The following is a 21,099-nucleotide window of genomic DNA, read 5'->3' as shown; positions in this document are numbered from 1 at the left end:
GTGAAAAAACACAACATGCCCTCTTCCCCACATTAGTACAGGGTTTGAAAAGAAAGGGTCTATGTCCTCTAATAACACCCCTTGACCCAGTTTTGTCAGCATCTTAAGAAATCTAATAACGCTTCCTTAACCATTAGGGTCTTCAGTATCAGGGAAAACTCTGAATCCCCTAGTATCTTCTCCATTTTTTGCAGCCCGATTTATAGTTGCTTGAAGCGGTGAAATTAAAGAAAACAACTCATCTCTCTATGGTACTGAGCAGCAGTTTCTTCCTTAGGAAGCTTAACACAAAGCATATCTTTTAATCTATTTACAAAAACCAAAAAACTAATTTTTTGACCCATTGTATATTATATTTTTCAACCCATTGGATTTTTACAACTCTTACGTTAGAAACTAATCTTCTGACCTATCCTCTATTACTATTTACACATTAGGAACTAATCTTCTGACCTATTGTCTATTACTATTTATACGTTAGGCGCCTTCATTTTCTATCTTAGTTTCTTCATTTTCTTAGTTTCTTTCTTCATTTTCTATCTTAGTTTCTTTCTTCATTTGCCGGCTTAGTTTCTTTTGCTCAAAGCTTTACTTTAGTGACCGATTATATATTACAAAATTCCCACGTTTCACTGCTACCAAAAATCTTTTGAGTGCACTTTTTTATTCAGTGGTGTCCTTCAAGGGATCCTCAGTTTCAGAATTTGTCCTCGTACGGGCCACCACCTGCCGGAGCCTGCCAGCAAGAGTAGGGGTTCTGAAGCGAGGCACGAGGATGAAGAGTTTTTAACCCTAACGTGGGGGAGCCATCGGCCTACTGTCTCTACCGGTCGACCCCTGTTCGTGGGTCAATATTTCCTACGGGTCGACGACTATGCCTGGGTCAGTATTCTCTATTGCGGACACTCCTGGCCAACGCAGCTTCTGGGTCAAACTCGTCTTTATTGCGCTGACGCCGGGTTTGTTTTTCCAGAGGTATTTATACACAGCTACAGGTCAATCAACATTCTCGTGCTACCACCACCAGAATACAATAAAGACCAATACAAAATGCATATTACAGATAGGTCAATCAGTACCCTCATGTCATCACCACCTGATCTTTTCTCAGACCTCTTTGAACTTTCCATAACGCCAAACCTTGTTGACTCTGGGCGAAGGACAATCAGCTGAGTCAGAGACACCAATCTAGGGGAAGGCCTTAATGGCTCCCAACACTCACTGAGTTGTAGAGGGCCTCACTAAGTAGCTGAGGCTAGCCATGAACCTGTGATCCTCATGTCTCAGCCTCCCAAGAACTGGGATTACAAGTGTGCACCACCATGCCCAGCTTCTGTTGTTCTATTTATACCATGAATTCTGTGCCAATACTGTGCTCTCTCAATAACTGTAACTCTACAATTAGTCTTTATGTTTTGTTCTTCTCCATCAAGACTATATTAATAATCATTCTAGGACTTTTGCTTCCCATATAAGATTGATTGATTGTAGTAATGGGGATTGAACCCAGGGGCATTCTACGTCCAAGCTATACCCCAGCCATATTTTTTATTCTTTATTTTGAAACAGGGCCTCACTAAGTAGCTGAAGCTGGCCACAAACTTTCAATCCTCCTATCTCAGCCTCCCAAGTACTGGGAATACAGGCAGGCACCCCCGTGCTAGGTTCTCCATGCAAGTTTTAGAATCAGCTTGTCAATTTCCACAAAAATTCTGCTATGATTTTAGTAGAAATAGTAATGAATCTGTAAGTTCTTTTAAGGAAAACTAACTACTGAGGCTTCCAATTCATGAATATTATTTTTTCATTTATAACTTTTTTATTATTTTTCAATACTATTTTTATAGTTTAATTTGCTTATTGCTTTAATTTTTGTAATTTTAATTTTTTAGAGTTTGTTTATAAAGGTCTTGCTCATTTTTGTTAAAAAGTATTTTTAGGCATTTTATATCACTTGGTATTATTTTAGATGGTAGTGTGTGTGTGTGTGTGTGTGTGTGTGTGTGTGTGTGTGTGTATGTGTGTGTGTGTGGAGAGCATTGAAGAGTTGAACTTATAGGCATTCTACCTCCAAGTTACACCCCTCAGCCTGATTTTATTTTTATTTTGAAACAGGGTCTTGCCAGGTTGATGAGAGTCTCACTACTTGCTGAGGCTATCCTTGATCCTGTGATCCTCCTGTCTCAGCCTCCCAAGTACTGGAATTATAAGCATGGTATTACCACACCCCACATAGGGCATAGTATTATTTTTTAATTCTTATTTTCTAGGGGTAGGCACAGTCTTAGTATTTTTTATGGTGGAGATTCCATATTCTTATCTGTATATCATTGGGCTGGGGAGGCCTCATGGGTTTTTGTTCTTTCATCAGCTCATACACCTAAAGTCTGCAGTCCTTGATATCCTTAATGTCGACAAGGCGTGAGTCCTCATCCCTGCAGAATTTCAAACTGGAGTCTATCCCAGATGATAACATGAGTGATGAAAAAACGATGGAGTCCCAGGACGTGAAACCCCAGAAACATAGACCTTCATCTTCCAAATCTGTGTCTTCTGACACTGGGAGTTTCCCATGGCAGACAGACCCACTGTATTCTCTGGATCTGGGTAGGGAGGGAGAAGAGTTAAATATTCTGTCCTCGAACACTTGGTCTGAGGAAGACAATGAAGAGGTCATGGGGTCCACAGCCAATGAAGAGCTCAAGGATGAAGGAGGCCTCATTGAACGACCATTCTGGGCCAATAAAACTGAGTACCTTCTGGCCCAGGTGGGCTTCTCTGTGGGACTGAGCACCATCTGGCGCTTTCCTTATCTGTGTTTTCACAACGGAGGTGGTAAGCCTGGGTACCACAACTCACGGATGTATGAGGGGGTGAGGAGCCCTAGGCCTGTCCTAGATCCTTTGGCAATATGTAGGAGCAAATAATTTGGGGACTTGTCTGGGGAAGGAGCCAGGGGCTTGAACCAAGACCTTGGGAGGGTGGTGGCAGGGTCTCTTTTGTTTATGAGGATGGTAGAGTTGAAGGCTTGGGTCAGGGGTGGGGTTGGAAATTAGGTTATCTGGGTCTTCTAGAAATTGGGGGCCAGGGGACTAGAACCTAGGACTGTGAGGCATATGGAAGCAGGTGAGTACTAACACCTGTGGCCATGAGGGAGGTTACTGGTGGTGAGCATGTCTTTCTGGGCCCCCGAGAAGGCCAAGCACTGAGAGACCAGGTTGTTCTCAGAGCCACTCCTGAATCCTTCTGGCAGGCACTTTCCTCATCATTTACATCCTCCTCCTGTTCTCAGTCGGGCTTCCTCTCCTCTTAATGGAGATGGGAGCTGGTCAGAGGATTCGTCAGAGCAGCATTGGTGTATGGAAGATCTTCAGCCCATGGTTTGGTGGTGTGGGATATTCCAGTTTCATGGTGAGGAGCTCTGGGATACCCAGGCCTACCTTTACACCCTACTCCCATTTTAACCTTTATCCTGGAATGGGTAACATAACTTGACTTCACTTCCTTGGGTCAGGTTCCTTCAGTTCCCCAATCCTCTGGTCAAATTCTGTCCCTCTTGCTGGCCCACTTTTCTTCCCCTGCCTCCAGAATTCTCCATGATTCCTAGGTATGTATCATCGTGGGATCATACTACAGTATGCTAATGTCCTGGAATATGTTCTATCTGGTTCAGTCTTTCCAGTCCCCACTGCCTTGGACAACGTGCCCCTCATTGGGGAACTCCAGTGATTTGGGTGAGAAGAAAGGGAAGAAAAGGGCAAGTGGGAGGACTAATAAGACTAATAAGGAGCTGGGCGTAGTGGCATATGCTTGTAATTCTAGTACTTGGGAGGCTGAGAAAGGAGGATCGCAGGTTCTCAGCCAGCCGGAGCAACTTGTGAGGCTCTCCATAATTTTGTGAGACCCTGTTTCAAAATAAAAAATAAAAAACAGGGCTGGGAGTGGAGCTCAGAGGTAGAATGCCCCTGGGTTCTATCCCAGGTAACACACACACACACACACACACACACACACACACACACACACGGAATGGGGAAGAAGGAAGGATCGCTGAGAAAAGAGGGATGAACAAGAAGATGACAAAGTGGGCTTAGAAGGAGGGGTGATAGGAAGAAGGAGGAGGCACCTGGTCTTGCAGTTACTCCATGGCCAGTTCACCTCAGATCCTGAATGTACAAAAACAAGATCCACAACATACTTCTGGTACCGGAAAATATTGAAGATTTCAGATGAAATAGAGATCGGCGGGGTGCCAGTCCTCCATCTCAGTGTGACTCTCTTTGTGACCTGGTCAATTATTTGCATCTCCATGATAAAAGGGCTCAGGTCAACTGGGAAGGTAAGTCACCCTCTAATTTACTCACTGATGAATTCTCTTCCCTCTGAGACTTCCATATATTTTCCTAACTCTTGATACTTGTAGGTCTCCAACTTCTCATTCCTTTTAATAAGACCTCTAATTCCCATTAGCCTTTGATTCTACTATACCCACCTTCTGCCTTTGCTGAACTCTATTTCTGAAGCATATTTTCTTCTCAGGTGCTGTATGCCTCAGTACTTCTTCCCTACTTCTTCCTTTTCTGTCTCTTTGTCCGGGGTCTCCTGCTGGAGGGCGCATTTTTTGGTCTCAAGAGTTTGTTGACTGCCCAGGTGAGGCATCTTTTGTTTTTTAATTCTCTAATATGGAAGTGTCAGAAACAGTGTGATTATCAATCTGATTGAAGCCCTCCTAGTTTCTTCCTTCATCCTCTTCTCCTCATCTTCTATCTCTGTCATGGGTTACCGCTCTTCCTTGACATTTTTGTTTTATGTTATCTCTTCCCCTCAGGTCTCAGCCCTGTACTCTGTGGAAGTGTGGCGCCGGGCAGGGAACCAGCTCTTTTTCTCCCTGTGCCCAGGCTTTGGCATCTTCACTGCAATCAGTTCGTACATCCCTCGATCTAACAACTGCATCAGTGATGCCCATACTGTGACTTTTCTCAACTTGGTTGTCTCATTTACTGCCACGATGGTTATATTTTCCATGATGGGCCACTTGGCCACAGTGAACACCAGAAACTGTTACCTGAAGTGAGCCCAATTTTTCATATGGTGATCATCACAAAGACCTCTTAGAAAGATCATCACAAAGAAAGTCTTAGTGATAACTCATAGAACTCTAGTTTAGACCCTCATCCCTCAGGAATGTTGACTCAGTCAACATAAAGCCCTCAAATTGGAGCATCCTAAACCTTGGAAACACCTGAATCTCTCCAACTCTCTCTCAGAGCTGCTTTGATAAACTAGGAGAGTCCCCGATTCAGAGGTTTTCAAAGATAGGGGATACCTCCAGCTAAACTATTAGACCAAAAGGGGTCCGCAGCACCAGTCTCCATAGCTTATTCAGCCCCCCTCCTCTTATGTTGTAACATTCCTTCCAAAAACATTCATGAGATGTTTGTAAACCATCTTCTATCTACCAAGTCTTGTGCTGAGTTCTGGAAACAGCCAGCAGCGAGTTAGAGACCACTCTTGCCCTTAGGAAAACCATAGTCTTTGAGGAACAGATCACCAAAAACTAGTGGAGAACTGGTCTTCAAGATGGTGGGGAGACAGAGAGGAGGAACCACTAATTGCTTGGGGCAGTTTGAGAAGTCTTTCTCGTCAAGATAATTAGCTCTGAGCTGAGTTTGTATCCTGATAGTAACCACTGCTAGTATTATTTCAGCTATATCCCATCCAGAGTCCTATATAGAAAAACATACCATTTTTCTAGTTGTGTGTGTGTGTGTGTGTGTGTGTGTGTGTGTGTGTGTGTGTGTGTGTTGGTGTTACTGGGGATTGAACTCAGGGATATTCTACCTCTGAGCTACACTCCCAGCCCTATTTTTATTTTTTATTTGGAAACAGAATTTCACTACATTAGTTAGAGCTTCACTGAATTGCTGAGGCTGGCCTGGAACCTACAAGCCTGTCTCAGCCTCCCAAGTACTGGGATTATAGGCATATGCCATTACACTTGTTTTAAAACATACCGTTTTTGTTTTATTTATTTATTTATCTATTTATTTATTTTGTGTGTATGATTTGGGGATGGAACCCAGGGGCATTATACCTCTGGGCTACACCCCTAGCTCTATGTTTTATTCTTAATTTATTTATTCATTCATTTTTATTTATTTTTATTTAGTTGGTGGTACTAGGGGTGGAACCCAGGGGATTTCTACCTCCAGGCTATACTCCCAGACCAATTTTATATTTTATTTGGAAACGGTCTCACTAAGTTGCTGAGAGCCTCACTAAGTAACTGAGGCTGGTTTTGAACATGTGCGATCCTCCTGCCTCAGCCTCCAAAGCGCTGGGATTACAAGTGTGCGCCACCACACCCGGCTTTATTCTTTATGTTAAAACAGGGTCTCACTGAGTTGCAAAGGGCCTCATCAAGTAGCTGAGGCTATCTGCAAACCATGATCCTCCTGTCTCAGCCTTCTGAATTCTGGGATTACAAGTGTGGGTCAGCATACCTGACTCAAAACATATTTTAAAAAATTGAATAATATTATAAAATTTTGTTGTGGTGTTGGTACTAGGGTTTGAACCCAAGGGCATTCTATATCCGAGCTGCACCCCTAGCCCTATTTCATCTTTATTTGGAAACAGGGTCTCACTAGGTTGATGAGAATCTCATTACTTGCTAAGGTTGTCCTCAAACATGTGATCCTTCCTTAGTCTTCCAAGTATTGGAATTACAAGTGTATACCACCATGCCTGGCTACTATACAATTTTTGGGGGGTGGTACTGGGGTTCCTGAAAACCCTTCTACCTCTGGGCTATACTCCCAGACTTATTTTATATTTTTATTTGGAAACAGGGTCTCTTAAGCCAGAGAGGCTGGCTTCAAACCTGCGCAATCCTCCTGTCTCCACCTCCGAAGCGCAGGGATTACAAGCGTGTGCCACCAAGCCCGGCACTATACAATTTTTTTCAATAGCTTGTCCTTATCAAAACAGAAATTAAGTCTGGCATGGTGGTGCACATTTGTAATCCCAGTATTTGGGAGGCTGAGTACTTGGGAGGGTTACAGGTTCATGGTCAGCCTCAACTACTTAGTGAGGCCCTCCACAATTCAGTGAGAACCTGTTTCAAAATAAAGAATAAAAAATAGGGCTGAGGCCAGGTGTGGTGGCACACGCTTGTAATCCCCGCGCTTGGGAGGCAGAGACAGGAGGATCCGGTAGGTTTGAAGCCAGCCACGCGCGCTGGCTTAGGAGACCCTGTTTCCAAATAAAAATGTAAAAATAGGTCTGGGAGTGTAGCCCGGAGGTAGAAGGGCTTCCAGGAACCCCAGTACCACCAAAAAAAAAAAAAAAAAAAAAAAAAAAAAATAGGGCTGAGGGTGTAGCTCAGAGGTCGAATGCCCCTGGGTTTAATCCCCACTTCCACAAAAATAAAAAAAGAAAGAAAAAAAGATATTGGTGGTGGCACATAGCAGGTTCAGGGATAGCCTCAGCATTTTAGTGAGGCTCTCAGCAATCTAGAGAGACCCTGTTTCAAATGAGAAATAAAATCAGTCTGAGGGTGTAGCTCGGAGGGAACAATGCCTCTGGGTTCAATTCCCAGTGCCACAAAAATAAGTAAATTAATAAAACTATATAGCCTGGTGTGGTGGCACACATTTGTAATCCCAGCATTTGGGAGGCTGATTCAGGAGGATCCGGGTTCACTGACAGCCTTGGCTACTTAGTGAGGCCTTCTGTAACTGAGACCCTGTTTCATAATAAAAAAAAAATAGAGCTGGGGTTATAGTTCAGAGGTAGAATGTCTCTGGGTTCCATCCCCAGTACCAAAAAAAAAAGAAAGAAAATTATAAACAGCACAGTACCAAAGACACTGAAATGAGAGAGAGAGAGAGAGAGCGAGAGAGAGAGAGAGGAGAGAAGAGAGTATTGTAAGTTAAGGAAGGGTTAATAGCTGAGTATGGCTGAACAATAGAATTATGAGGAAAGACTGGTTGACGAGGCCAATAGATATAAAAAAAAAAAACCCTGAGATTATTATCCTGAGATTATCTACCAGGAGATAAGAGTCCTAAAGCCATCAATGATACTGTAGTAAAGACACATTCCCCCCCCCCCAGGGATCCACTTAGGTTAGAAATTCTCCAGTTTCACACAGACACTTTTGCACCAGGCAGTGTACAGAGGGTATGGGAGAAGTCATCTTAAAGGGACACATTGTTTTATATAATTCTATTGCTGTTTCCAGGAATGCACAGACAGTGATGAATCTGGTAGCTTCTGGGCAACTGCCTTCTTGGGTCAAGCCCCCAGAGTCTCTGTTTCGTGATCCAAGTTCTGTGTATTTAACGTGGATCAACAGCTTCCCTACAGACATAAGAAATGAGATTTTACAACATGTGTCTAATTGCAATAGCACAGAGCAGTTGAGAGAGGTAAGTAAGGGTTGGAGGTAAGACTCAATTTCCCAAAGGCCCCAGTGTATTAGAAACCTCATCCCTTTTTGGTGTGTCTATAGAATCCAGAAAGGCAGCAGGATACAGTGGCACACACCTGTAATACCAGGACTTGGGCGGCTGAGACAGGAGGATTGCAGGTTCCAGGACAGCCTCAGCAAGTAGTGAGCTGCTCATCAACCTAGAAAGGCTGTTTCAAACTAAAATAATAAAGCTGGGGGGCACGCCAGCCGGGGCCCGGGTCGCGGGACTCTGGGCCCCGGGGCCGAACTGTGCGTAGCACACCAGACCCCTGGAGAAACCGGGCCCAGTAAGACACTGGGTTCCGGGCAGGGGTCACGCGGGGCACGCCAGCTGGGGCCCGGGTCGCGGGACTCCGGGCCCGGCCGGAACACGCGTAGCATGCCAGACCCCTGGAGAAACCGGGCCCAGTACCCTGGGACCCGGGTGGGGGTCAGGTGGGGCACGCCAGCCAGGGCCCGGGTCACGAGACTCTGGGCCCCGGGCTGAAATGCACGTAACACGCCAGACCCCTGGAGAAACCGGGCTCAGTACCCTGGGTTCCGGGCAGGGGTCGCGCAGAGCACGCCAGCTGGGGCCCGGGTCGTGGGACCCTGGGCCCCAGGCGGAGTAGTGCGGATCACTCTGGACCCATGGGGAAACCGACAGGGTTACAGTGCTACTGAGTGCCTGATCCCACTACTTCCTCAAACCACATATACTGTCTTCTCTTATTAAAAAAAAAAAAAAAAAGGAACAGAAGAAAAGAAAAATATCGGAGAGGAGGTAAGAAATCCGTTATGGATGCCAGGACACTGGAGATGCAGACAAAACTTACCTAAATGCACTGGAACTTATGGAAAAATTCCCTGTGAAAGAGGACTGCTATTTCTCTATATTGTTAAGAATCTCGGACATCACCTGTAAGGAGAGAGTTTAGCGGAGACCAAGGAGAAAGGCGGTGTTGAAAGAGTTCTCCGCAGTGGTGGTGGAGACTTGTATTCAGGAGAAGCAGAAACCGGATCCTACCAACCTTATTTTTTTGGAGAAATTACACCAAATGTCGAATGCTACCATCACGCATGCTTAGGAACACTGAACAACATTCAGAGTGGAAAAAGAGCCTGGGAAGGATTTGAAATGGTGGAGGCAGTGGCAATGCCAGTGGCCAGTACTCAGGGGAGGCAGATATCTGATACATTACACCTGGAACCTTTGAAATATAACCACAGAGACAGTGATCGGAACCTGCTGAGGGGTTAGGCGGGTGCCGGGGCCAGTGGCCGACATCGGAGCTTGCTGTGAGGCAAGGCCACTACTGAGGCCTCTGTGGCCAGGATTGGAGCCTGCCAAGGGGTTAGACCGATGCTGGGGCCAGCGAGGCCGGCATTGGAGCCTACCATGAGGCAAGGCTGGTGCTGGGGCCTCTGAGGTCGGGTCCGGAACCTGCTGAGGGGTTAGGCCGGTGCTGAGGCCAGCGAGGCCGGCATCGGAGCCTGCTGTGAGGCAAGGACGGTACTGGGGCCTCCGAGGCCAGGATAAGAGCCTGCCGAGGGGTTAGGCCAGTGCTGGGGTCAGCAAGGCCAGCTACGGAGCCTGCCGTGAGGCAAGGCTGGTGCTGGGGCCTCCGAGGACGGGACCGGAGCCTGCTGAGGGGTTAGGCCGGTGCTGGGGCCAGCGAGGCCGGCATCGGAGCCTTCCATGAGGCAAGGCCAGTACTGGGGCCTCCGAGGCCGGGATAAGAGCCTGCTGAGGGGTTAGGCCGGTGCTGGGGCCAGCGAGGCTGGCATCGGAGCCTGCCGTGAGGCAAGGCCGGTGCTGGGGCCTCCGAGGCCAGGATAAGAGCCTGCCGAGGAGTTAGGCCGGTGCTGGGGCCAGTGAGGCCGGCATCGCAGCCTGCCGTGAGGCATGGCCAGTGCTGGGGCCTCCGAGGCCAGGATCGGAGCCTGCCAAGGGGTTAGGCCGGTGCTGGGGCCAGCGAGGCCGGCATTGGAGTCTGCCGTGAGGCATGGCCGGTACTGGGGCCTCCGAGGCCAGGATAACAGCCTGCCAAAGGGTTAGACCAGTGCTGGGACCAGCGAGGCCGGCATTGGAGCCTGCCGTGAGGCGAGGCCAGCATCGGAGCCTGCCGTGAGGCATGGCCAGTGCTGGGGCCTTCTAGGCCGGGAACGGAACCTGCCGTGGGGCTAGGCCGGTGCTGGGGCCTCCGAGGCTGGGATTGGAATCCTGCCAAGGGGTTAGGCCGGTGCAGGGGCCAATGGCCAGCATCGGAGCCTGCCGTGAGGCAAGGCAACTCCAAGGCCGGGACCAAAGCCAGCTTAGGGGTTAGACCGGTGCAGGGACCAGCGAGACCAGAACTGGGGCCTCCCATGAGGCAAGGCCGCTGCTTGAGCCAGTGAGGTCTGGATCAGTCCACTGAATAGCCAGGCCACTACTGGGGCCATCAAGAGTGGGATCGGTACTTGCAACGCAGCATGCACAGAGAAATATCGCAGAAAATATAAATCAGACACTTCTCTTAATCAGCAAAATAACTAGGAGGAAAGGGGCAACAGGAAGAGGTTGAGCTATAGAAAGGGCCCTATAGTGAAGCAACTAATGTGACCAATCAGAGGGTATATAATACTGGAGGACGGAGCCTCTTTAAAATGCAGGAGGTACATAAACAAATGTATCAAAGTAAATCACCAAAGAAGCCTGGGATGGAGGGAGGGGGAGGGAATGGGATGGGGGCTGGAGGAGGGCTAATTGGATGATGTGTGCTTGTATATCCTCTCAAGTCTTGTACTCCAATGTGATTGATATATGACTACAATGCACCAATTTAAAAAAATAAATTAATTAATTAAAAATAAAATAAAATAATAAAGCTGTGTGTGGTGGTGCATGCTTGCAATCACAGTACTTGGAAGGCTGAAACAGGAGAATTGCAGGTTCCCAGGCAGCCTCAGCTACTTAGTGAGGCCCTCTGCAACTTAATGAGACCCTGTTTCAAAATAAAGAGTAAAAACCGGGCATGGTGGTGCAAACTTGTAATCCCCACGCTTGGGAGGCTGAGACAGGAGGATCGCACAAGTTCGAAGCCTGCCTCAACTACTTAGTGAGGCTCTCAGCAACTCAGTGAGACCCTGTTTCCAAATATAATATAAAATAGGTCTGGGAATATAGCCCATAGGTAGAAGGTAGAAGGCCCCTGGGTTCCATCATTAGTACCACCAAAATACATACGTACATACATACATACATACATACATACATAAAATAAAGAGTAAAAATTACGTCTGAGGGTATAGCTTAGAGGTAGAATTTCCCTGGGTTCAATCCTCAGTACCGCAAAATAAAATAAAATAAAATAAAATAAAATAAAATAAAATAAAATAAAGCCGGGCATGGTGGCACACACTTGTAATCCCAGTACTTGGGAGGCTGAGACAGGAGGATCACAGGTTTCTGGCCAGCCTCAGCTACTTAGTGAGGCCCTCTGCAACTTAGTGAGACCTTGTTTCAAAGTAAAGAGTTAAAAATAGGTCTGGGGGTATAGCTCGGAGGTAGAATGCCCCTGGGTTCATTCCTCAGTACCGCAAAATAAATAGATAAATAAATAAATGATATAATAGGGCTGGGGTGTAGCTTGGACATAAAATATCCCTGGATTCAATCCCAGTACCACAAAAGAAGAAAACAATAATAATAATCTAGAAAGGCAATTTTCAGTAGCATTCTGGACAACTACAGCTAAGGTGTATGGTGCCCTTTTGTGACAAGACAATTGTAGCCTCCTTAACACCGAGCACCACAGTTAATATTAGCCTACTTACCCCAACTTAAGAATTGCCAGCTCCAGCTCCTCTTGGAGGAAGTCCCCGTGCTTCAAGGCCAGCTCAGTGGAGCAATGTCTGTCAACAGTGCTGTGGACTGTGTCCTAGGAGAGGAGATGGGAATGGAGTTGGGATGCATACTGAGTCCTCACCATTTCTCCCTTCATCCGTAGGTCATGGAGGGTCCAGGTGTGGCCTTTGTGATACTTACCGACCTCATCTCTGTATCTTATGGACCCAACTTCTGGGCCGTCATCATCTTCTTGTTGCTGGTGACCCTGGGGATGAGCTCCATGGTAGGGATCATGCAGAGCCTCATTGCCTCGCTCCAAGATATGTTCTTATCACTCAGGAAATGTACACATCTGCTCACAGGTACTCTTATCTATGATCTTACTGCCATATATGACCACTATTTAGCTTAACCCACCCGGTATTCTCATATTGCCTAGTTTGAATTCTGACCTTGATCCAAACCTGATGTTTTCCTCTAGTGGGTATCTGTGTGTCTATGTTCCTGGGCAGCCTCGTTTTTGCAAAACCCTCTGGCTGCTACTATGTGAACCTGCTGGATGATTACTGGCTCCCTCTGCCCCTTTTCTGCATTGTCATCTTGGAGAACGTGGCTGTAGCCTGGATCTATGGAGCCAAGAGGTGATACCCCAAGCCCAGAAGTCTCTTGTCATGCATCCACACAGCGAGGGTCCTAGGGCACGTTGGACCTTTCCTTCATCTCTCTGCTCTTGCGACCAAAGCTCTGATCCCAGGACTTACGGAGAGCTCCAGGAGGGTGAGAAGGAGAAACCAGCATGGGCTGGGTTCTGGAGAAAATGGCTATGAAATGGCAAAGTGGTGAGCAGTCCATATCAAGTCCAATGGGTTCGAGACCTGCCTTTGACCAGGTTAATGTGGACATCTGGAATGTGTGGTCCCTTGCTTCTCAAAATGTGTCCTATGGGCTAGCTGCATTGACACCATTTGGAAGCTTATTAGAAATGCTGGTTCTCAGCCGGGTGTGGTGGCGCACACTTTAATCCCAGCATTTGGGAGACTGAGACAGGAGGATTGTGGTTAGAGGACAGCCTCAGCTACTTAGTGAGGCCCTTTGCAACTCAGTGAGACTCTGTTTCAAACTGAAGAGAGAATGCCCCTGGGTTCCATCTTTAGTATTGAAAAAAAAAAAAAAAGGAATTGCTGGTTCTCAGGCTCCACCCAGGCCTTCAGATCTGCTTTTTAAATTTTTATTTATTTATTTATTTATTTATTTATTTATTTATTTATTTAGCGGTTCTGGGGATGGAACCCAGGAGCATTTGACCTCTGATCTACACCCCCTACCCTATTTTTTTTGAAGATTTAAAGAAGTTTATTAAAAAGATAGAAATACAGAAAATAGAAATACAGCTCCATACCTGACTGGCACAGAGAGGTGACTCGAAATGAATACACCCCCTACCCTATTTTTTTAATTCTTTATTTTGAAACAGGGTCTCACTAAGTTACGGAGTGCCTCACTAAGTAACTGAGGCTGTTCGTGAATCACGATCCTCCTATCTCAGCCTCCCAAATGCTGGGATTAGAAGTGTGCACCACCACGCCCAGCTTCAAATTTGCATTTTAACCAGATCCCCTGGTGATTGTATTCACTAACATTTGAGAAGCATCATGTAACCAAGGGAAAAAGAATTCCCAGATGATAGTGGTTCTTGGCATCAGTTTGTTCATTCATATATTCTCACATATGTCTTAGGTGTGCCAAGCAAGCCTTATGTGAATACTAGGGATACTCAAATGAATTATACTTAGTTTCTGCTCTCAGAGTGCAGAGTCCAAAGATGAAGACATATGTGAGCCGATACCCCGTATATATGGGATATGAAGATACATGTAAGCCCGGCGCGGGCGCACACTTGTAATCCCAGCATTTGGGAGGCTGAGACAGGAGGATCGCAGTTTGCAGCCAGCCTCAGCTAGTTGGTGAGGCCCTTTGCAACTCAGTGAGACTCTGTTTCAAAATAAATATTAAAAAAAATAGGGCTGAGGGTGTTGCTCGGAGATAGAATGTCCCTGGGTTCCATCCCCAGTACCAAAAAAAAAAAAAAAGAAAAGAAAAGAAATAAGATATATGTGAACAATGTGAGCAATGTAGTTAGTGTTGAGAGAGAGCAGAGGCATTCTGGGGTCCAGGTGATTATCTAAAGAAGGATGAAATGTTGAGTACGGCATCGTAGGACAGGGAATGCTTGAGCACAGTCTGAACAGATGAGTTTGTCAAAGGAAAAAAGAGAGAGGAGGAACCCAGCTTGCATTTGTATTGAGATTAAGAAGGCACCCCAAGCCTGGTGTAGTGCTTGTAATCCCCGTACATGGGAGGTGAAGACAGGAAGATTACAAGTTCAAGGCTAGCCTCAGCTACTTAGTGAGACCCCCCTGAAGCTTAAGCAAGACTCTTTTTCAAAATAATTTAAAAAATGGGTTGGGGTATAGCTCCTTGGTAGAATGCCCCTGGGTCAATCTCTAGTTATGCAATAAACAAACAAATAAGCACCCAAACCAGGCATAGTGGTGCACACTTGTAATCCCAGTACTTGGGAGGTTGAGACCGGAGGATCACAGGTTCAAAGCCATCTTCAGCAATTTAGTGAGGCTCTCAGCAACCTAGTGAGACCCTGTTTCCAAAAAAGAAGTAAAATCAGGCTGGAAGTGTAGCTTGGACATAGAATGTCTCCAGGTTCAATCCCCAGTATCAAGATAAATAAATAAACAAATAAAAGGCGCCACAAAGAAATCTGTGTGTATGAGCTAGAAGAAACTTTATTTAGGAGCTTGACCTTTATTCTCAAGCCTATAGAGGAAAGAAATGTTGTTGTTGTTGTTGTTGTTGTTGTTTTAATCCTTGGGACAAGAAGCATTTGGCTAAGCCAGTCAGAATATTAGACACTTAAAATTCCTGGAGCTAAGCTGAGTGTGGTAGCACACACTTGTAAACCCAAAACTCGGGAGGCTGAGATTGGAGGATCTCAAGTTCGTGACTAGTCTCCACAATTTAGTGAGGCCCTCTGCAACTTAGTGAGACTGTTTCAAAACAGAAAATAAAATAGGGCTGGGGGTATAACTCAGAGGTAGAACACCCCGGGTTCAATTCCCGGTACCACAATAAATAAATAAATCCTGGGCCTGGGACAGAGGTCATACTAAAAGAGAATTATTTGAGGTGAAAAGACTTGTAGAGGTGAACAAAAATGTTTAGGAAATTAAAGCCGGGCATGGTGGCGCACGCATGTAATCCCAGCATTACGGAGGCTGAGACAGGAGGACTGTGGTTCACAGACAGCCTCAGTTACTTAGTGAGGCCCTTTGCAATTCAGTGAGACCCTGTTTCAAAATAAAGAATAAAAAATAGGGTTGGGGGTATAGCTCAGAGGTAGAATGCCCCTGTGTTCTATCCCCAGTACCGCAAAAAAAAAAAAAAAAAAAAAAGAAAAAGAAAAGGAAAGGAAAGAAATGTTCAAGGCTGCTGGGCATGGTGGTGCATGACTATAATCTGACTATAATCCCAGTACTTGGGAGGCTGAGGCCAGAGGATTGCAGGTTATGGCCAGCCTCAGCAATTTAGTGAGGTCATCTGCAACTTAGTGAGACCTTGTTTGAAAATAAAAATAAAAAATAAAATGGCTAGGGGGTATAGCTCAGTGGTAGAATGCTCCTGGGTTCCATCCCCAGCACCAAAAACAAAACAAAACTAAACTAAACTAAACTAAAGGCTCTCTCCTGCCCCTCAATCTGGGTACGGCCAGAATGGGCCTCTCAAAATTGTTGCCCTTCCTCCTAGGTTCCTCTCAGACCTGACTGTCATGTTGGGCCGTCCTGTCTCCCGTGTGTATCATTGGCTGTGCTGCTTCGTGTCTCCAGCTGTGCTACTAATCCTATTTGTGACCACCCTCATTAATTTTCGTGTGAGGTCCATCACCTACCTGGCATGGAACTCAAGTATTGTGAGCCTCCTTCCCTACCAGAACCCCTGAAGGAGTGAGAGACCTCTCAGTCCACTGCTGCCTGTAGAACCAAGTTATCTCCCAAGCTGACCGCCCCGTCTCTTGCCTTGGCGCATCTCCTACGCCCATCCTCTGTAGTCTCCCACTTGAGAGACTCTGGGCATTCTAAACCTTCCTCTCCTTTCTCCACAGTCAAACGAGATCATTGAAAAGTATCCACACTGGGTGAGTGTCCTGCTCATAATTCTCATCACCATGACCATCTTGCCCATCTCTATCTACTTCTTGCACACCTTGATTCAGGTGGTTGTCCCAGTCACCATGATCCACAGGAAGGACAAAGTTGTCTTCAAAACAGAAGCTACGAAGTGCTCACAGAAGCCCCCTCCACAGCCCCAGGAGAGGCCAGGCCCAAAGGAGATAAATACAGTGGATGGATAAAACCCGGGGCGGGGGGGTGATTCTTTTTACCTTGTGAGTAATTCCTCTTAAAAATAAAGAGTTGGCCGGGCGTGGTGGCGCACGCTTGTAATCCCCGCACTTGGGAGGCGGAGACAGGAGGATCCTGCAGGTTCGAAGCCAGCCGTGCTGGCTTAAGAGACCCTGTTTCCAAATAAAAATATAATAAAAAATAGGTCTGGGAGTGTAGCCCAGAGGTAGAAGGGCTTCCAGGAACCCCAGTACCACCAAAAAATCAAAATGAAAATAAATAAATAAATAAAGACTTGGTTCACTTGGCATAGCATCACTTTTTTTTTCAAAGTGGAACTTTCTAGTGGGCAAATTAGTATTAGAAGAGGCAAACTGGGCCACTGCTGATGTAATTGAACCTAAAGACCTTTATTTCTCTTGGACTGGAATTTTTATTTTATTTATTTTTAATTTAGTTTTTGTGGTACTGGGAATAAATCCCAGGGGCTTTCTGCCTCCAGGCTATACTCCCAGACCTATGTTATATTTTATTTGGAAACAGGTTCTCACTAAGTTGCTGAAAGTCTCACTAAGTAGCTAAGGCTGGCTTCGAACCTGTATGATCCTCCTGTCTCAACCTCCCAAGTACTGGGATTACAAGCGTGCGCCACCATGCCTGGCTTATTTTACTTTTTAATATTTTTGCAGATGGAGACTAGTTCAGTAGAACCTTACTTTTGCCATTAAATAGTGTCAAACTCAATTTTATCTGCCATTGAATCTATTAAGTTTAAATGCTAGAGTCTCAGGTATTTACTCCCTGGGGCTGCCTGAAAATAGACTGAATCCAGTAGAAAAGATTTTCTTGGAAAACATCAGATCCATCAATTATAGCAAAGTGGTTAACTACCTGCTAAATGGTGACTTCCTCATATGTCCCTTAAGTATTTGAAGTAGTTAATTACTTTACCAAGTGATTTAAAATCTTATATAACATTATATATATATATTTTTACTAGGATGGCAGTAAGAACCTAGAGGAGTCAGGCGTGGTGGCACATGCTTGTAATCCCAGCATTTGGGAGGCTGAGACAGGAGGATCGAGGTTAGCAGACAGCCTCAGCTACTTAGTGAGGCCCTTTGCGACTCAGTGAAACTCTGTTTTAAAGAATAAAAAGTAGGGCTGGGGGTATAGTTCAAAGGTAGAATGCCTCTGAGTTCCATCCCAAGTACTGCAAATAAATAAATAAATAAATAAATAAATAAATAAATAAATAAATACAGCCGGGCGTGGTGGCGCACGCTTGTAATCCCCGAGGCAGAGACAGGAGGATCGCGCAGGTTCAAAGCCAGCTGCGCACGCTGGCTTAGGAGACCCTGTTTCCAAATAAAAATGTAAAAATGGGTCTGGGAGTGTAGCCCGGAGGTAGAAGGGCTTCCAGGAACCCCAGTGCCACCAAAAATAATTAATTAATTAATTAATTAATGAAAAGGGTTTGAGGTATAGCTCGGAGGTAGACTTCCCTTTGGGTTCAATCCCCAGTACTACAAAAAACAAACAAACAAAAACCCTGGAGAAGTCTTTGGCAGAGAATGAGGGGCAAAATAGAGATAGACTGAAGGGATTGAAACGACACAAAAAGTTTATTTCAGTTCATATATGATAATAAGATAGGACATACAAAATATACCCTTTTTATGGTACTGGGAGTTGAATACAGGGACATTCTACCTCCAAGCTACATCCCCAGCCCTGTGGGTTTTTTTTTTATTCTTATTTATTTATTTATTTATTTTGAAACAGGGTCTCACTAAGATGCAGAGGGCCTCACTAAGTAGCTGAGGCTGGTGGCAAACCTTTGATCCTGCTGTCTCAGCCTCCCAAGTACTGGGATTACAAGTATTCACCACAACCCTGGTCAAAGTACACTCTTTTATATAACTCCTTAATGAGCTGGATTTGGTGGTGTACGCTTGTATTCCCAAAATTCGGGAGGCCGAGACCAGAGGATTGTGGTTCGCAGACAGCCTCAGCTACTTAGTGAGGCCCTTCGCAATTCAGTGAGACCCTTTTTCAAAAATTAAAATACTAAAAAAAAAAAAAAAAAATAGGGCTGGGGGTGTAGCTTAGGGGTACAATGCCCCTGGGTTCCACCCCCAGTACCGCAAACATACACACACACACACACACACACACACACACACACACAACCTTAATGTAATGTGAAATATATTTCAACAATGCCCTTAGATGTGTTGATGAACTTAGAAGAGGTAAAGGGAAATCTTTAAGACCCTGAGCTTGAATTCAGATCGGTAAGCAAGTGCTTTGGGACAATTTACCACTGTCTGGTAACAGTGATTTGGGTTTTAAAGTTAAGGTCTGAAGACATAACCTTGGGGCCGCAGAAAGGGGAAACCCTCATATACACAAAGCTGAAAGGATATGCCCCTTGTGGAAGGCTGGACTAGCAATAAAATATATGTTTTGTTCTTGTCTTTGAGAGGAGATAAGTATTGTCTTTTTAAAAAATCTCTGCCAGGTGTGGTGGCACATGCTTGTAATCCCAGCATTTGGGAGGCTGAGACAAGATCGCAGACCCTTTGCCAACTCACTGAGATCCTATTTCAAAATGAAGAATAAAAAAATAAGGCTGGGAGTATAGCTCAGAGGTAGAATGCCCCTGGGTTCCTTTCCCAGTACTGCAAAATAAATAAAATAATTAACAAAAATAGGACTCAAAGCCGGGCATGGTGGCACACCCTTGTAACCCCTGCGCTTGGGAGGTAGAGACGGGAGGATTGTGCAGGTTCAAAGACAGCCTCGTTGGTTTTAAGAGACCCTGTTTCCAAATAAAATATAAAATAGGTCTGGGAGTGTAGCCCGGAGGTAGAAGGGTTCCATTCCCAGTACCACCAAAAAAAAAAAAAAAAGGATTCAAGGTGGAGCTCGGAGGTAAAATGACCCTGAGTTCAATCCCAAATTCTGCAAAAATAAATAAATAAATAAATAAATAAATAAATAAATAAATAAATAAAATTATATATAAAACAATAATAAAATGAAAATGAAAAAAGTTTAAGAGATATGAAGGACAGTAGGAAAAAGTATTCTAACAGTCACCAGGAAACCTGTTAAAAAGCATATTCTGGGTTAGGGATGTAGTTCAGTGGTAGAATGCTTGCCTGGCATGCTTCAGGCTCTGGCTTCAATCCCCAGTACAGCAAAATAATAACAATAATAGATAAAAATAAAAAAAGATCCTTGGGCCCCACATCCTCATGATACCGATTCAGTGGATCTGGGCTAGGGTCCTCTAATTTCCATTTGTCTGCAGGGCACTGGGAGCACACCTGTAATCCCAGGACTTGGGAGGCTGAGACAGGAGGATCACAGGTTCATGGCCATCCTCAGCCACTAAGCAAGACCGTCAGCAACTTAACAAGACCCTGTCTCAAAATAAAAAAGAGCACAGGACTGGAAGATAGTTCACAGAACATTCCTGGGTTCTGCCTCTAGTACCAAGAAAAATCTGCATCTGTCTCGCACTTTCAGGTTATGCCGATGACTCACGGACCACACTTTAAACAGCATGGTTTAATTGGCATTGCAACCCATCTGCTTCTTAAAGGATAAGTAGAATTTATCTCTAAACCATCTGGTCCCAGAACCCCTTTCAATGATATATCTTTATTCATCTTTTTCATTAATTTTCTCCCAAGTTGTTGGCTCACTTTTTTAAAAATTCTACCTCTGAGCTACACCCCCTCCCAACCTATTTTTCATTATTTTGAAAGAGGGTCTCACTAAATTGCAGAATGCCTCATTAAGTAGCTGCTGAAGCTGGCGGCAAACCTGTGATCCTACAGTCTCAGCTTCCCAAGTACTCTGATTACAAGTGTGTGTGCCGCCGCCACGCCCAGCTTGGCTCACTTTTTTTTTTTTTTTTTTTTTGGTACTGGAGATGGAACCCAGGGTGAGTGGCCTCTATGGGCAGCCCCAGGGACGTTGGCTCCGGGCGCGCGCCCAGAAGGCCCCAACGACTCGGCCGAGGCTACTGGTCTCAGGACGCGCGCACCAGTGGCAGGTAAGGGGGGAGGGCGCTGGAGTACCGGCCCAGCTCCTGGCCTCTCAGCGAACTGGGCGCCTATTCTCCAGCCGCCACTTCCAGCTCTGAACCCAGGCCTCTAAGCAGAGCCTCCCTTTCTCTCCAGGAATCTAGGGATCAGGATACTCAGGTCTGGGAGAGGCGGCGGGGCAGAAGCGGCGCAGAGTGCTGAGCAGCAGAGCCCAGCCAGGTGGCCACCTCGCACCTCGCCCCTCGCCCCTCGCCCCTCGCCCCTCGCCCCTCGGCCACTCGGGCGTCTCCGGCGCCTCGACTCTCCTCCCATCCATGCCGCTGAAAGCTCTGGGGACAGCGG

The 21,099-nt window shown here is 45.7% G+C and overlaps 1 protein-coding gene across 1 annotated transcript; it reads left to right on the top strand.

Annotated features, from left to right (window-relative positions):
• Positions 1–2,408: 2,408 nt before the first annotated feature.
• LOC308268554 (orphan sodium- and chloride-dependent neurotransmitter transporter NTT5-like) lies at positions 2,409–16,707 on the top strand (the record flags this gene model as incomplete). The annotated part of the gene is made up of 10 exons (XM_080703674.1): positions 2,409–2,835; positions 3,254–3,411; positions 3,608–3,734; positions 4,164–4,339; positions 4,540–4,650; positions 4,829–4,969; positions 12,445–12,646; positions 12,766–12,925; positions 16,104–16,266; positions 16,459–16,707. The coding sequence occupies 10 exons, from the start codon at positions 2,409–2,411 to the stop codon at positions 16,705–16,707; spliced, it is 1,914 nt and encodes a 637-aa protein (XP_080559800.1).
• Positions 16,708–21,099: the final 4,392 nt, after the last annotated feature.

Source organism: Muscardinus avellanarius (assembly GCF_963383645.1).
Source record: "Muscardinus avellanarius genome assembly, chromosome: 10".
NCBI classification, from domain to species: domain Eukaryota; kingdom Metazoa; phylum Chordata; class Mammalia; order Rodentia; family Gliridae; genus Muscardinus; species Muscardinus avellanarius.
The sequence above is the reverse complement of the archived record's forward strand: the minus strand, read 5'-3'. Positions and strand labels throughout refer to the sequence as shown.